This window comes from Gambusia affinis, linkage group LG04 (assembly GCF_019740435.1).
Source record: "Gambusia affinis linkage group LG04, SWU_Gaff_1.0, whole genome shotgun sequence".
In the NCBI taxonomy this organism is placed as follows: domain Eukaryota; kingdom Metazoa; phylum Chordata; class Actinopteri; order Cyprinodontiformes; family Poeciliidae; genus Gambusia; species Gambusia affinis.
Genome location: NC_057871.1, coordinates 2,855,601 through 2,872,109, shown reverse-complemented (window position 1 = coordinate 2,872,109; position 16,509 = coordinate 2,855,601). Strand labels below are relative to the sequence as shown.

Below are 16,509 nucleotides of genomic sequence, written 5' to 3'. Positions count from 1 at the left end.
CATGACTATTCTCGTAATATTACGGCTTCATTCTCGTTCAACGTTCTCGTAATATCACATAATTTTATGACTTGTGCATAAACTTAATATTCTGTTGCCTAATTAATATAAATAAAAAAAATGTTATGCTTTGTAAACCTACATTTTCAGAATGACATGGAAATATTTAACATTTCGTAGTGCATGCAGAAATGATACAGGTGTCAGTGGTAAAATAGAAGTCATGCTAGCAACTTTAGCATAACTTCCATTATGCTAGCAGTTTTAGCATAATGTCCATTTTAGCATTACATGTTGGCATAACTTCTGCTGTGGCTTTTTGCTTGTGTTGTGGTTTTTGCCTTTTGTTGACACTTGATTTACTGGGAATCTTTCAACTTCAGAGATTCATTTCATTCCCACTGTGGCTGAAACATCCTTTCGTTCTCCCTCGTGTTTTCTGTGTGTCTGCAGCTGCGTCTGAAGTTCCTGAAGCAGCAGGAGGAGATCCGGCGGCTGAGGGAGCTCCTCAATCAGAGGGAGGTGCACGTCAAGCAGCTCGAACTGGAGATTAAGAACATCAAGAACTCCCAGACGCAGAGCTAACTTTTACGAGCGTCCTGGTTTCCCCACAGCGCTGAGCGGGACACTGGCTCAAATCTCGGAATCAGAAACTCCTCGTTCTTTAAAACTTCCTGGCTCTCCCGAGACTCAAACATCGACTTTCAGCCAACACTTGGTGCACATATTCTTTATTTGTGTACATAAACTTTTTACCTTTGCCCCGTTTCTTTTATACACTTCACTGCTATGCAAGTTTACTGTAATATTTTTAGCTTTTTTAACAGATGTTTGAGCCTGAGCCAAAAACACTGAATTTATTTTTTGTGCTTGATTTAAAAATTTTTTCTCCTGTATTTAAACTGCTGTAAGTGAATGAATGTGAAAGAGTTAAACGAATGACCTGCCTGTTGAACCCGAGCTCTGCCTTTCTATAAACCGCAGATCGCTTTATTCCAGCTTTTATTTTGAAATCATCTGGAAGCAGATTAATTTTAATGTGTACACAAAATCTGAAACCGATGCCATGTATGAGTTTTAACACCAATTTTTATATTTATTTCAAAATATGGGCAGGGAATACACATTTTAATCAGGAATTTGAATCCCCGGATGTGATTTATTTGGCAAATATATGAAGATGAAAATTAACCAAATGCTGTTTTTATTTTTTTGCTGTGAAAAACTTAACTTATGGTTGTCTCCTTTAATTTTTGCTGGGTATCTTTTTTATTTTGAGAGTTTTAAGGTAAAACACCAAATCTGCAAAGAACAATAAGCTCCTGATGAGGTTTAAGTAACATAAGCAGGGATGTCTCGATTATGATTTTCTGCTTAGTCAATAAAAACACAAATTTTGAGGATTAGAAAATTACACCAGACCAATAAAAAAATCATTTTAATACAGAAATGTGAGCTAAAGCTGCTTATTTCTTTTGTGGGCTTTAGTGTCCCTTATATGAAAGTAGGCTGACAGGAAAGAAGGAAAGACATGCGGCAAATATCGAGTGTAGGAATCGAACCCGCGATGGCCACGGCACGCCCATGCTTAATGTAATTAAAGATTTTAATCTAGTAAATGAGGAATACATTCTGTTCTAATTTATTTAATATAACTATATTTTTTGTTTTCCTTGATAGTTTTCTTACATGTTTTAAGCCACTGGATTGCAGCAAATTCATACAAAACAAATATTCCAAGTTTGTCTGTTTTTTAACAAATTATTATTCAGGGAATTGATTACTAAAAGGCACCAAACAAAAGTTTTGAATCACAAAGAGTAATAAAATAGATTTTTCCTGTAAGCTTTTTTTAATTTGTTAGACTTTGGTTGCTTTTATTTAATTTTATGTCCTGTTAACTCTGACCCATTTATTGATTTAAATTCTCAGGTTCAACCTTCTTTAGGACACTCAATGAAATATCAGACTGTTAATGCAGGATATAAGAAGACTGTTTCTCTCTACTTTATTTTCATACAGCGAATCATGTATGGTCAGCAAAGGGTTACATGTGCTGCTAAACTCAACGAATGAGCCAGTGTCCCGTCAGCACATAGCAGGATGTTGCAACAAAACAGTTAAAATGTGATCTTTATCCTCTCTGGCCAACATTTTGTTTTAATGAATCAGTTTATATCTTGAATAAGTTTTGCTGGATTTTTGTGTCCCATGTCAAAGACAAAACCTTCACACTCGTCTGCTTCGATTGGTTTTTATGAATCTGACAATTCCTACATATTGTCATAATCTCATACTTTTCCGCAATTTACGGTGTTTTTGCAGCCCTTTTTTTAAAGTACCCTTATAAAAAGTCAACATATGAGGCTCATTTTCTCAGCCTGAAAATGACTAAAATGCAAAACTTTTATTTATAAATATGTTGATAACTCTGTTATATTCCATTTGAAAGTGATAAGTTTTTGTCTTCTTACTTGGTACAGCCGTTTACTTTTTATACCTCTTTCTTACGTTTAAGAGAAAACCTAGCGCTAAAAATTGGAGGCAACTCGCTACCTAGCTACATTTAGCGCCGTTGTTTGCGCATGCGCACTGACAAGTCCTAGAAAAGTCCCTTCGTTATAATGGCGGCTGGTATAGAAAACTGGTAAGGCCGCTGACGGGACAAATGATGGGCTAACGTCTATTTGTTTTTTGTATATCATGCAATTTACCCACACCATCTGTGATTATCTGGTAGATCGCAGTCACCTCTTGTTTAGTATCATCAGCAGGACTTGAAGAATGCCAAAAGGCAGTGACGTGCGGTGAGGTTCATAGCTGGTGAGGCACTGACGTCATCAGAATCAGATTTGCAAATAGATGCATAGATTGACAGCAGTTTACAGGTTATGTTTCACTTCTGCATCCTTACACATACAAACTGTAGCTCACAAAACACACATATTATCTCCTGCTTCGATTGAAAGTCCACTTGAGAAAACTTTTTTAGTGTTGTAATGTAGTCATCCATGTCGAAAGTCGGGATAAGCGAGAGGAAAAAAATCACTATCTCTATTATAATCTATCGCTGCACTTGACTTGCTTCCCGAATCGTTTAGCCTAGCTCGCTGTCACTTACTCGGCAGTTCCCCATATTGTCTGCCATGAGGCAAGAGAACTGCCTGCCTCACCTCGAACCTGTTCTCTGCCGTTTATAATCGCTCATTACTAAACACGTTACACAAACACACTTTGGTGACAAAAAGCACTGTACATTATATACATAAGCTAAATTATTGGAAATAAGTTCACATATTAAATTTGTTTAAACCATTTTAGCAACATGCTCTCTTACGTTTAGCAGCCAGCGCTAAGAGCCAGGGGTTGCGCAATCCAAGGTGAGGCAGAGCTCGCTGCTGCCTCACCGGCATCGCTTCCAAGCATTTGAATGGGAAAATAAGAAAATTCAGCGATTTTGAACAAATAAAAATCGAAATTGGTGAAGCTACATGAAAAATAAATTATTTTTAGTACAAACCACCGGATGAATATAACAATTTAAATTACTTTATGATTATATATTTTCTTTCTTTCCATGACGGCAGGTGAGGCACTGCCTCACCTGCCTCCCCTGACCGCACGTCACTGCCAAAAGGCCATAGAAAAGGACGGTTATCGGCCACTTCCTACATGATGTCGGCTTAGATGATTAGCCTGGCCAACGTCTTTCCATGCACTTCCGCTCCCTGAATGGTAGCTATGGCAGATTAAAGGATTTGTCTAACATGCATGAAATAATCAAAGTAACTTCAGGTGTGTTTCTGGTCAGGGAATAACAATGATTTAACACTTTTTAAAATATTTTATATTATACCTCCACCTTTAAAAATGTATTTAAACGCTTTTGTATCTTTTCATTCAATAATATTGAATGAAAACTGATCCTATCTGTAATCTTATTAATTTTAAAGGCAGCAGAAAATTAAAGCAGGGAACAAGAAAAACCAAAAATGTTAACATTTTATTTACAAAGTTTTTTTTTGTCATACAGAAAGTAAAAATGTAGCTACAACCTTGATTTGTGCAACAGGCCGCCACACTAAAAACCATGGCCTGCTGGTTGCACAGCTGCTATAGCAATAATTTTATTGGGAAAAAAACAGAAAACAAAATAGGGAAATAATAAGCCCAACAACAAAAAAAAATTTAAAATAAAAGGAAAAAAAAATTAATCCAACAAAATATTAAAAACACAGACCCAAAACTAGATACCAGTCCCAAAGTCCTCACACGGGAATACATAAAGAGGGATGGACAGTGGAAATGTGGAATGCTGAGTGGTCGGCTGCCTGAGAACCTCTGGGGTTGCGGGTGGGAGCGAAGTGAGGGCGTTAGGTGGCTCTCAGTTCCTTGGTGTGGGAAGAAGGAGAAGAAGAAAAAAAAATTAAAGAAGATGGGGATTGCGGGAGGGGGCAGCTCCACTCGGCCCACCCGTCGGTACAGTCTTGCTCGTAAAAAGAGCGCAGTGCTGGGGGAAGGAAAAGGAGGGACAAGTTGACGCGGTTTAAAAAGGCGGTGCGAGTTGTTGGAGGGTGGACGTTCGGGTTTGTGAGAGGGTCAAAGAGGGAAAAACTCGGTAGGCTCTCGTTTTCAGTTTTGCGTTTAATCGTCGTCTTCGTCATCCTCATCGTCGTCTTCGTCCTCTGCATCTCGCTTTCTCTTCTGGCCTTTCCCGGCTTCTGCTTCTGGGTTGAACATACACAAAAAACTTCATCAAACTAATGCAAGAAAAGCTAGAATTAATTATGCAAAAAAAATTTTTATTTTTTGCAGGCCATGTATACACAAACATGGCCTCATGTTTGTGTATATATATTCCATATTCAGACAACGCTCTGTTCTTAACAAGCGCCCTCTAGTGTTCAAACTGTGTCACACCAGGAGAGTAAAGTTTTATAATTTTGTAGAAGTCATCCACTGGGGTTTGGTAAAATTTAATATTTTGCATAAAGTGAAGACAAACTGAATTCCACAAACAAAACTTCCCAATGGGCGGAGCCAGAGACGCCGGGGGCGTGGTCACGTCCATATGCGTTTCTTGGCTCTGCCCACTTAAGGGACATTTTTTTCAGAATTTGTTTAGTGGAAGAAAATCCTCCCTTTCCTTTTCAGAAACAGTCTAGACTTGGGATTTCCCAAAATACAAATTGAATATTTCTGGATCTTTGACGTACATCATTTAAGAGTTTTTATTAAGCTTCTGTTGCTGTTTTTAATAAATTTGTTTAAATTTTCTTATTCAATTTTATTTAAAAACTGATTTTTTTAACCAATTCTCAGGGCTAGAAGGTAACCATTGTGTGAAAACTAGTAGAAATTTTCATTTTTAAAATTAGTTCATTTGCAATTTCAGATGTTATTTTCTACTTTAAATCCAGAAAGGAAGAAGAGCTTCTAAAATTTGGATTATATTTATAACAAAAAGAGTTTTGTTTCAGTCAGTAAATATTGATTAAAACTTTTGCTTAGTGCAGATTTCATCATCGGTCTGTGTAAATATGAGCTTTAAATAGCTACTCACCCTCTTCGTCTTCATCCTCATCTTCATCCTCATCTTCCACCTCTCCATCCTGACCGAACTCATCGTCCTTCATCAAAAACATTTACAAGTTAAAAAAAGCAGCACATTATATGTAAACAATCCATCGGGATTGTTTGGGTTTTTCTTACCTCCTCTTCTCCACTAACTTCCTCATCATCCTCTTCTCCTTCTCCCTCCTCTTCATCTTCCTCATCATCATCCTCCTCATCAAAGTCTTCCTCCTCCCCATCTTCGTCTTCCTCCTCCTCTCCCTCTGTAAAAATAAAACAAAAGAAATAAGTAAAACTCAACCTGATTTTTCCCTTCAGTCAGTGAATGCACCACACAGTAGCAAACAAAAAACCTCTACCACATAAAAAAAAAAAAAGAGTAAGAGATGTTTTTATAACTTCTCCGTTATTTTAAATGCAATTTTTCTGTAACTAAACATCTAATGGTCACATTAAAGATATTAACAGGAATAAAGATGCAGGTTCATCACTTTTTCCATATAATGTACAATGTTAGTTTATTTTATTTGCAAAATTCAAATATTTTACCCCCTTTAAATTAAGTAATTAACATGACAAATCTAAGATTTCTAAAAGCTCATTTTGTAAATACTGACCTTCTGCATCATTCTGCAGGCAGTAATGCTGTATTACAGGCTAAATGCTGTTGGTGCTAAATTTCAACCGGCCCCCAAGTGGAAACCAGGGGAAATACCCCGAAACCTTCTGGGAAATCTAGATTAAAGATTTTCCTTATCTACTGAATGCTACACTGTAAAACAGAGACGTTATATACTTTTATTTTATATTTTGTGGTGAGCAACACCAAACTGCCTTCAAGCTTTATGTCTGCATTGATGCGTAAAGTTAATATTCTGTCATCTTATAAACAGGCAACATTTTCTACATCGGAGCTGAATAAATGTTTTCCAAACAAAAAGTTCATATTTAAAAACAGTTTCAGGTGTATTCATTGACAAAAACAATATTTAGGCAAATTACCATAAGCTGTTTTTACTTAAATTTAGATAGGATAAATATAATTGTCAATTTAAGCTGGAGTAGATGCGATGTAGTTTCAGAGGCAATCTTAATAAATAAAACAATTTTCAGGGTCTCCATCATTTCTACTAAAATTTAAAAGGTATAATCAGAAAAGTCACTGAGTATACAGTAGACATTCCTACAGAAATAGATATGGAAACAAAAATGGAATTGACGATCATAAGATTAGATGGATGTTATGTAAATGGAATGTGGAGAAACATCTGCAACAGAAATGTTTTCTAGACTGCAGAGAAATCCTGGCTGATCTATCAAGTTTGAAAAATAAGAGCATTTCATATATAAAGTTTTAATTCACACTAAATATCATAAATTATATGCCTAAAGTAAATATAAGATATATTTTATTTTGGCTGATGTCAGATAATTTTGTGTTGATGTGAACAATCCATGATTTTTTCCATCTTGTTTATGTTTCTGGGATGGGAGGTTGTTGGTCATGTGGTATTTTTTTGGTCATGTGAGTCATAGTGATGCAGCACAGGATTGTGGGTATCTAACTGAAGCAGGGAAACAATGTCAGCAACATATAAGATACCACTACATTTCAGTAACGATATCTACCGAAATGTAGCGATATCTTATATCACTACATATACCAATATTTATATCGCCCAATAAAGACGTCCGATATAAATATCAGACTTCCTATAGAGGATTGTTAAAAAGTCCGATATAAATATCGGACATCTTTATTGGCCCAAATATTTATATCAGCACATTCCTATGCAACACCTTTATGTTTTAATTTATTTCTATCTTAATTGCACCCCCTTTGACTCTTCAACAATGATGATCATCAGATAAGCAAGTTATTAAACTGACAACAGAGAGAACAAAGGTGAGACGGAAGTTATACATTAGTGGAGGTGAGTTTCAAATTTTATATTTGAATCAGATTTTTTCTGACAAGTCTACAAGAAACCTAACCAGTGGACAAAAATATGTCCAAACTGGAGCCTGTAACAGCCACTACCAAGTGTGTGTTCACACCAGCCCTGTTTAATACGCTTCAATTAAACTCCAGTTTATTTGTCAACAAAGTCTGGTTTGTTTGGAGAGATTTGAACCCGAAATCGAAACTCGTAACGCCGACCAGAAAAGCAGCATAAAAGCAAACACGAGTCCGCCTAAAAACCAAAGATTTGGTTCAGTTTAAGTGAATTCTAGTTTGATTGGAATGCATATGTGAACGCCAAGCGGACCGGAAACTGCTTCAATTTGGAAGTGGACTATAGTGCAGTGCATTTTGGGTAAATACAACCAAAACAAACATCCGTTTCTATCACTAGCGCTTTTTATACCAATGACTACAGAGAAATCCTAGAGCCACTAAAATCTGATGCTACTCCATTTTTGTTCATATTTTGTGAGGAAAAAAGTTGCACTCAATAGCTGCATTTACATTGACCTTAAAAATGTGCGAATTGAAATTATAAAAATAAATCTGCTTAATGAAAACGTGCCAATTTTGTTTTGATAAAAGTTTTTTGTGCTACGATGAGGTGGTTTTTCAGCTGCATCAAAATTTGTGTGTTTTGCAAAACTTCTATGGAAACACGTTTTTCGTACCACACTAGCATGTGATCAACAGCTGGAAATTACTACTGGCGAAAAGACAAAGATGACAGGAAGTGGTAGGAGGAAGTGGTAGGAGGTAGCAGCATATTTTTTAAATGACTTATCGCATGAGCAAACTTATTCACATGTGACTTTAATTGTATTTTTTTTATGTTAACAAAATATTGACAAGGTTTTTGCACATTTGAAATGTAAACACAGCTACTGTCTTCTTCAGAGGTTTACATGTTTCCTTCAGTGGTTCCTGGTACAGCGCCCCTATGGGCGAGGAGGGGAGCAGCTTTTTCTAACGGTTTGATTTGTTTGACAGTGCAATGTGAAAGCAAACCACATCAACTGAAAATGTAACAGTATTGCAATTTTGGTCCCCAAACAAACCGAGTCTACCGAACTATCCGGTGCCAAAACACCATAAGAGACTCAAACTTTGTTTGAACACAAATTTTAAAACTTCATACCTTCGTCCTCATCGTCATCCACGCCGTCTCCATCCACTTCTCCGTCAGAGTCGGAGGCTTCTCTGTCCTCCATGTCGTAGCCGTCCAGGTAGGTGAGCTGAGGCAGCAGCTTGAAGACGCTCTCTCTGTAGTCGTTCAGGTTCGTTACTTCACAGTTGAACAGGTCCAAACTCTTCAGGTTTTCCAGCTTTTTCTGCAGACAAAGGACACAAAGCAAAACAAGAAGTTTATAAACATGTAATATGAAATGTGTAGTGGAGAAAAGCTCTATGCGAACAGAAACATACCAACGGTTCCAACGTGCTGATGTCTTTCAATTTGTTTCCGCTCAGGTTTAGATGTGTGAGGTTGGGGAGTTTCTCTGCTAAGACGTCGAGGCCGCCGCTGATTCTGTTGTCGCTCAACTCCAGCTGGAAGGTAAGCAGACAGAGACGTCAACACCAGCTGGCGGCCAATCTCACGTTAAGGAGCTGTGATGGTGAAATCTTACCTTTTTCAGTTTTGCTAGTTTAGGCAGGTTGGACACTGAGATTAGGCCGACATTTATCAAACTGAGGAATTCGAGGTTGACGAATTCGGCTGTGAGGCCTTCGATTTTCCCTTCAACCGACCGACAATTATCAAGGACGAGTTCTCGTACCTGAAATTAGATTTAAAAAAAAATTATTAATCAATTTTATTACTGAATTCTACAAAAGTCAATCATTAGGAATAAAAAATAAGAGATTTATAGAGTAAAACATTAATTTACATGTTTTTGTCATTATATAGTGAAGCATTACAGACTAAAACATCCAACATCTAATATAATGCAGTTTGCATCATCACTCAGGGTGACTGTCTTTATTTTTTAAAAATGAAAGAAATATTAAAAAGGCCAGATATATCTAAGCAAGACTCAAAATAAAACAAATGAAATGTTTAATTTTACATCTTTCATTACCATAATTTCTATTTTAGATGCCAGAATATGTTGGCATACAAGCATGTTTATGGTCAAATCATTCAATGCAGGTAGCTACTCAACAAGCCCATAGCCTGACACCTCCACCACTGTGCTTGGCAGTTAGTATATAGTATTTCTGTGTTGCAGAGACACACTGATTGCAGTTTTTTTTTTGTCCGTTCATTGTTTTTTCACCATGTTGTTTCATTATTCAACAACATAACTGAGGCCTGCAGAGTCTGAGGTAAAGCTCCTGGGTTTTTGGAAATTTCTGTGAGCTCACTGTAGATTGATGAATTTCAAATAGTTTGGAAAAAGGTTTTGGCCCTTCCCAGAGTGAAGGGCAGCAACTGCTTCTCTACATTTGCTGCTGATATTTCTCCACTTTGCAAACACACAGATATATTCCCTCTAAACCAGAAACTAACAAAATTGCTCCTTTTACAGAAGGTAGTCACACTAAAGATGTTTAAAGTTAAATCTATTTGATAATAAGCAACTGATTGCCAATTCTCTGTCCATGCCTATAGAAATGGGATGCAATTTTAGTTGTAAAATTTAGTTTTCACTTGAATGTTGTACAAAAATTCTAACCTACATCCAACTATTGAATCTAATTCATTTGTACTTAAATTGCTATAAATTTGACCCATTTGTCAGATAAAGTGTTAGTCTTGATGACACATTTTAATGTTTTATTCAGTCTTGATTAGATATATTTTAGTTTTAGTCACAATTTAGCCATCTGTAGTCATTTCAGTCTCAGTTCATTCTTGAAAGAAAATGACAGAAATGATCAAGAAATAACCTATCAAAACAGAGAAATGCATTTTTCCATACACCTGAATTAGATCTGACTGACAGTTTTCATTTATGCCTTATTTGGGGAAAAAAGATAGAAAAAAGCATGGTTACATTGTTTATAAAATTAACCCCACAATAAAGTGCCTAAAGATTAACCGTCACTAAATAAGCTTAATATATTAATTCTATCAATATAATTGTTTTTTAATATAAAAACCTTTTAATGGTGACTTCAAATTTGATTATTGAACAATAATAATGTGGGATCTTACATAGTTTTTAACATCTGACATCAGATTTAGTTATTTTTTTGTCTTAGAGGACCCAGATTTATTCATTTGTTTCACTATAATTTTCAATTATCAAGACATGCACTTTTCAACGTATTTTGCTTTTACAATAGGATATGGATAAAGCTTAAAAACATGTTTTTTGTTCATGAAACACTTATCAAAACGGCCTACAGACAGGGTGGATGAGAATTTAAAAAAAACTATTCATGTGTAGTTCATTATTCTTTCAGGGACATTTTGTAACGTTAAATATGAGAAAAACAACTCAAAAGGCGGAGTTTGTCTGAGTCAGCTTGAACTCACACTGGTTGCGCAATTAAATGTTGGACAAAAACAATGAAAAGCAGGACTAGCAGAGGGGAAAAACGTCGAAATGAATGGCGTTTCTGGTCCTAAAAGGACTTTCTGTGCGTGTCCTTCTCCAAGACGACACAGATAACCGTCTGCCTTTTTTAAAACCCAAGCAGAGCAAAGCAGTAGCTTGCTATGGCTTCGCTGATGCAGCCACTAATGACAAATGCAATGATTTTTGTAAGCTAGCTGGCTACAGCTAGCCATTGCCCCCTTTTATAAACGCTGCGGAGCGGCAGAGCAGCTGCTACAGACCGCCCGCCATTAGGCAGCACCACAGCAACGGAAAAGGACTGCCAACACACCCCCGAAAAGATTCACCCATTTTCGATAAAACCAGCTTTCAATAAGAGGGTAAAAGTGGAATATTCATCATCGTCGAGTGAACAACCCAGGTTGTTTAACGACTCGCTTTGAGATAGAAGTTGCGAAGGAGAGAGAACGGAAAATTAGTGAGGAAAAAAAAACAAAGATGGAGACGGTTCCTTTCTGCCAGGGCTTCAAAGACGACAGAGCGACAACATGGCGACTCCAAAGCTACAGTATGCAGCTCTCCCAACACTTCAATGGCGGAAAGGGATGTTTAGAACGACTGATTACAGATATTTAATCCTCAAAACAACACTTTTTATGCCTGAAAAATGTCTTTAGTGCAAGCGTGGCTTGAGTGGAAACGCCGACCGTCGAGTTTTTCGGTTGCCCACGCATGAAACGCGGAGCACCGGGTCTCCGTGTCACGCAGGCAGGCTGACTCGGTCTATGGGGCGGCCACCAAGCCAACACGTCAATTTGATTAGCTGCGTACGTGAATTTTAGCTTTAATATTCATCGACACAACAGCTAATCGTGTAATTTTAAGTGTATGAGTGGATAAAATTATATTGTCTTTGGTTAATGTAGAAAAGGGGCAATATGGCGACCATTGAAGTTTGCTTCCGAATTGTAGCTTCGTTGAGTAAAGGGCTGTTTCACTGCTTTAGAAGTAACCTGGACTTAATATATTTGATGGCCTGAAAATATAGCTGTCAATTTTTGAAGCTTTTATTCCATTTGCGAATTAAAAATGATTTATCTTTATCATAAATAAAGAGTAAACCCTGTTTAAGTATTGTATTCTTTGATCTATAGGTAAATTAAACCATTCTGAATAGGGGGGAAAGGAAACCCAATTTTTGAAGTTTCACAAATTGAATACGGGTTTCAGATGTTATAAGATTTGTTACGAATCCATATCTAGATAGCCAGCCTTAGTTTAAATCAATCTAAGTTCTATTTTTGGATATGAACATGATGTGGTCTGCTCTACACAGCAAAAAATAAGCCATGTGCATTATCATTTCACAATCTATATGCAAGACCTAAAAACAAATTTGCTTTGTATGTTTAAAGCCTATTAAAACATTTTCATTTGATTAATATTTAAAAATCAAAATGCTATTTTTCTCAATTCAGATTTCAAAGATAATGTGTTTTAAATTTTCCTTAAGTGTAAGAAACTCCAGTGTAATTTAAATTGATACTGTCAGATTAACAAGAGTGTAATGTAAATTAAATCTGAAAACAAGAAAGCACTGATGAATGATCAGGTCAAAAGATCAGTTTCAATGAGTCTGGCTTTTGTGTGGAATAATCCAATCTGTGTTTGACTTGAAATGTTTTGGTTTTTAATCTAAAAATTCTCTGAGATGGTCTACATGCCAAAAATGTAAAACTGTATCTATGTTTCAGGGTTTCATAGACTAGTCTGTTGTTCTAGTGCTTCAAATTAATTTCAAAGATTATGTGAAATAAGCATTATACTGCCCTTGCTTGTGTTTTCTCAAATAAATTACTTCCAAGTATGCTACAACATCCTAAACTATCTTTACAAGATTTGTAATCCACTTGTACAATGGATTAATGAATAATCCATTGTACAATTTATTAATTTAACTCATGCATGGATCCCATCTTGAATGTAACTGTATAAAAATACATTGAGTTTTTAACAAATCAAGAATTCTGTTTAGTGTGGAATAATTCAGCCCAGGTTTGGCTAGAATCAACATTTTAGATTTAAAACTAAAACTCATCCAATGTGGCCTTAACTGAAGTGAAATGGCCCTTTACGCGAGGGATCTCCGAATCACGAGCGAACTTCGGCGTCGTGGTAATATGGCGGGAACAAATTCCTAAGTTAGCTGGCTGGGTCGCGAATAATGGCAGCGCCTGATTCCATTTAAAACACGGGCAGTTTTCAGAGTCTCGCGGCGAAATACAGTTTGTGTAACCACAAAAGCCTGTAACATGCGTTGATTTTGTAGATTTACGTTAAAACATAGTAACGGCTTAAGCTTTTTTAACGCCTATTTAAGAAAAATCAGAAATAGGAGTGGTTATGCATTTCGTATAAACTGTATTTACTGTGTGAGGAGAGTATCGTTCCACAGTCGAGGTGTAAGTGGGTTTTTTTTTTGTTATTTTCGCTGGTTAAATATAACATTAAGTGCCACAACTCTTGATTTCGCCGATAATTAAACTCGTTTTAAACATCCAGGCTCCTGAAATCTGAATTAGTGTGTGCTTAAAAAGCGCCGATTTCTTTCTCTCTCTCTTTTTAGCAGTTGAGCTAGCAGCAAACATGGCTTCCGATGAGTGTATAAAATATAGCGCCGTGTGCATGCCAAACGGCGGCGAAGGAAGCAGCAGAAATAAGTTTACAGATTGTGTTTAGAGCCGTGTGTGTGCAGCGGCGACCGAAGAGGCTCCGAAACGGTTAAAGCACTGCAATAATAATGTCAGCAAACTGGGGGGGAACCGCCGTTTCAAAGTGACCATTGAATCAAGCTTTTCTCGTCTCGTTGCCCCCCTGAATAATACGCCCAATCCGCAACAGTATCGAGGGATTAATGCTTGTTATGCGACTGTTTTTACTCTGTGCTACAAAGGAGAAAACACAGCCTGAAAACCCATGTGGTCACCATTAGCGAGGGGCTAGCCAGAAAACTAAAGGGTTGGTTTTAAAAAAAGCACGACTCACATCAGACGGTGTCCTGTTTCTTAGCTCCAAGTGGATCCTCTTTTTCATGTCCATCTTTTCCTCCTGTGGAAGTGAAACTTTTTCCTCTCTCTCGGGTTCTGCTGGGATCTTCAGTCCAAAACGGCAGAGATGCGCCTTATGGAGGGAGAATATAGGGCTGTGTAATGAAGTGAGCCGAACGCTAAGTTAGTCGGAGAGAAGGGGAAACCATGGAGGGAAACGGGACTGAAACAAAATATATGCTCAACAGCGCCCCCCTCCGCCCCGAACCGCCCATCGCCTCTGAAAGGGGCAATGCAGTCAGAAAACATGACGCGGCCCCCATGAAATGGATCTCTGGTGCAGCTGGTTTCTGCGAAGAAGTTCAAATATCTAAATAATAAAGAATTCTTTTAAAGATACTAACCAGATGTTTCTGTAAAATAAATCAGAGGGAACTTTAGATGTAGTTTGTCACATGTAAAATGCTCTGTATTCTGTTTCGTTTACTGTTTTTGTTGTGAAAACACTTTTTAATAGAAATAAAATCTACCAATTCAAGAAACAGACTCCCCCGTGTGTGCATGTTTCCAGTGACATCATTTAATTTGCTAAATTCCAACTTAAAGGCTTTTAAAAGTCTTAATTGTCTCCAGATTTTCCAAAATGGGCCTCAAATTACATTTAATTCTGCCTCTTACTTGGAAATCGAATCATTCCTTGTTTTTTTCATAGATTTTCTAAATGTAAACTCTTTCATTTATTTTTAAAGAAATGCGCTCATTCATTTGTTCTAAGACTTGTTCTTGTTATAGTTACATTGTATTGAAACTACAAGGTCTGTTAATTCTTCTCCTGACTTTTTGTATTTTGGTTTGGTTCTTTTGCTTTTTTATGTGTTCACCAGGTATGAATTGATGATTAATTTGTATGAAAACATTGTTTACAACATTAAAAAGACCTAAAATGTACAAAATGGCAACGAGTTAATAGTTAGGGTTCTTTTTGGTCAATTTTCATCTCCTTTTTTCATCTTGACTTACCTTTTTAATCAAATTAATCCTTTAAAGACATTTATTTAAATTCTTTTTGTAGTGTTTACTATGTCAGCCTATTTGCTTGATTCTGGTGCCTCTTGTGATGTCATCAGTCCAAATGCACTCAATCAAAGCCAATAGAGATTATTTTCCTCAATGCTCTTTTTAAAAAACATTGATTTTTGTAGAATCCAAATACTTCACAAATCAGCTTTGTTTTTATTCTTTCAGTATATTTTTCAAGCAAATAAAAATATTTTATTGGTTGTACCTTTAACTTCTAAAGAGATCCAAAATAAATGAAATTTTTGATACCACTGAAGTAGTTTTTTCCTGTTATTTAAACCTATTAAACATTACACCTGTTATTGATTTGGATGTGCACAGAGTATTTTGCACAGATGAGTATTGCTCTGTTTGTTAGTTGAACCTCATAATTCATGTTTAATATGTTAATATTCTTTCCAATATAACAGGAAATGGAAAACAATTTTTTTCTTAGAGTTTTATTAGATTTCACACATATTTTGTTAACCCTTAGCGGGAAATATTTTTTCACTCTATTGTAAGATATGAATTAGTGAAAAAAGACTGAACATTATTTACAGTTCTGCAAGTTAAAAGCAATTTGTATTTGAAAAATATACATTAAAAGCATCCAAAGATGTGACACTTTACAGTAAAGTTGATTACAGTGTTTCGTTGTTAAACAGTTTAATCAAGATCAAATCTACCATTTCAGAAATTGTTAGATTTCTGCCACCATGAACCATACGGTGTAACTCAGTCCAACTTAAAATCTGTTGCGAAATCATGCTTTGTCTGAAAAAGCATCCAAATTTTCTGCAAAAATACTTCTCCTCTCGGCTGGGACACATGGCTTGGAAGGAGGTGTGCATTTGGTTTGGAGTAAAGAGAGCTTTGTGTATACATGAGGAGGGCTTGGCCCCTCTCCTTCAGCCTAATGCCTTCATTTCCTCTGAAGTCCTAAACACTGCAGAATACTTCTAAATGTGACTATTGGTGTTTTTTTTCCCTTAAAACAAATATATCTCTAAAAATCAGGATTTTAACAAATTTATTAGATGTTTTCAAAGCTGGTAGTGGAAATCCGTTCTAGATGCTACAACTGCAGCCTGTAGATGGCGCTGTGGTATCATTTGGTCGTTACACAGACACTCCTCAGTTTTAGGAGCTGAGGGTGGCTGACAGTCCTTCCTGCTTTCTGGCTTCAGTAATCTGGAGGCCCATGCATACCTGGAAGGAGTCTATCTCAGCTCAAAGATTTTAGGATTTCAGCTGAAGACATTTAAAGACATGAAAATACAGGAAAATACTTATATGTTCCTTTCCATCAACCAGATTTTCTAGTCTTAGAAGTATCTTGAGTAGTAATCCAAAA

At 36.6% G+C, this 16,509-nt stretch overlaps 2 protein-coding genes across 5 annotated transcripts in view; one reads left to right on the top strand and one right to left on the bottom strand.

Annotated features, from left to right (window-relative positions):
• The window catches only part of coro2aa (coronin 2Aa), a 37,215-nt gene extending 35,769 nt beyond the window's left edge, over positions 1 to 1,446 (top strand). For all 3 annotated transcript variants that reach the window (XM_044113380.1, XM_044113382.1, XM_044113381.1), the window contains exon 12: positions 454 to 1,446. In XM_044113380.1, coding sequence (XP_043969315.1) covers positions 454 to 585 — 132 coding nt within the window. In that variant the 3' untranslated portion in view covers positions 586 to 1,446. The remainder of the gene's footprint in view (positions 1 to 453) is intronic.
• A 2,544-nt stretch (positions 1,447 to 3,990) lies between these two features.
• On the bottom strand, positions 3,991 to 14,630 carry anp32b (acidic (leucine-rich) nuclear phosphoprotein 32 family, member B). Of its 2 annotated transcripts, none has more exons than XM_044113383.1 (7): positions 14,092 to 14,630; positions 9,169 to 9,318; positions 8,966 to 9,088; positions 8,679 to 8,871; positions 5,713 to 5,837; positions 5,564 to 5,630; positions 3,991 to 4,727 (listed from the first exon to the last, which is right to left on the bottom strand). In XM_044113383.1, the coding sequence occupies exons 1-7, from the start codon at positions 14,143 to 14,145 to the stop codon at positions 4,645 to 4,647; spliced, it is 795 nt and encodes a 264-aa protein (XP_043969318.1). In that variant the 5' UTR covers positions 14,146 to 14,630; the 3' UTR covers positions 3,991 to 4,644. The 2 variants fall into 2 exon arrangements, with proteins under 2 accessions (XP_043969318.1, XP_043969319.1); XM_044113384.1 differs by having other exon boundaries at positions 3,991 to 4,724.
• Positions 14,631 to 16,509: the final 1,879 nt, after the last annotated feature.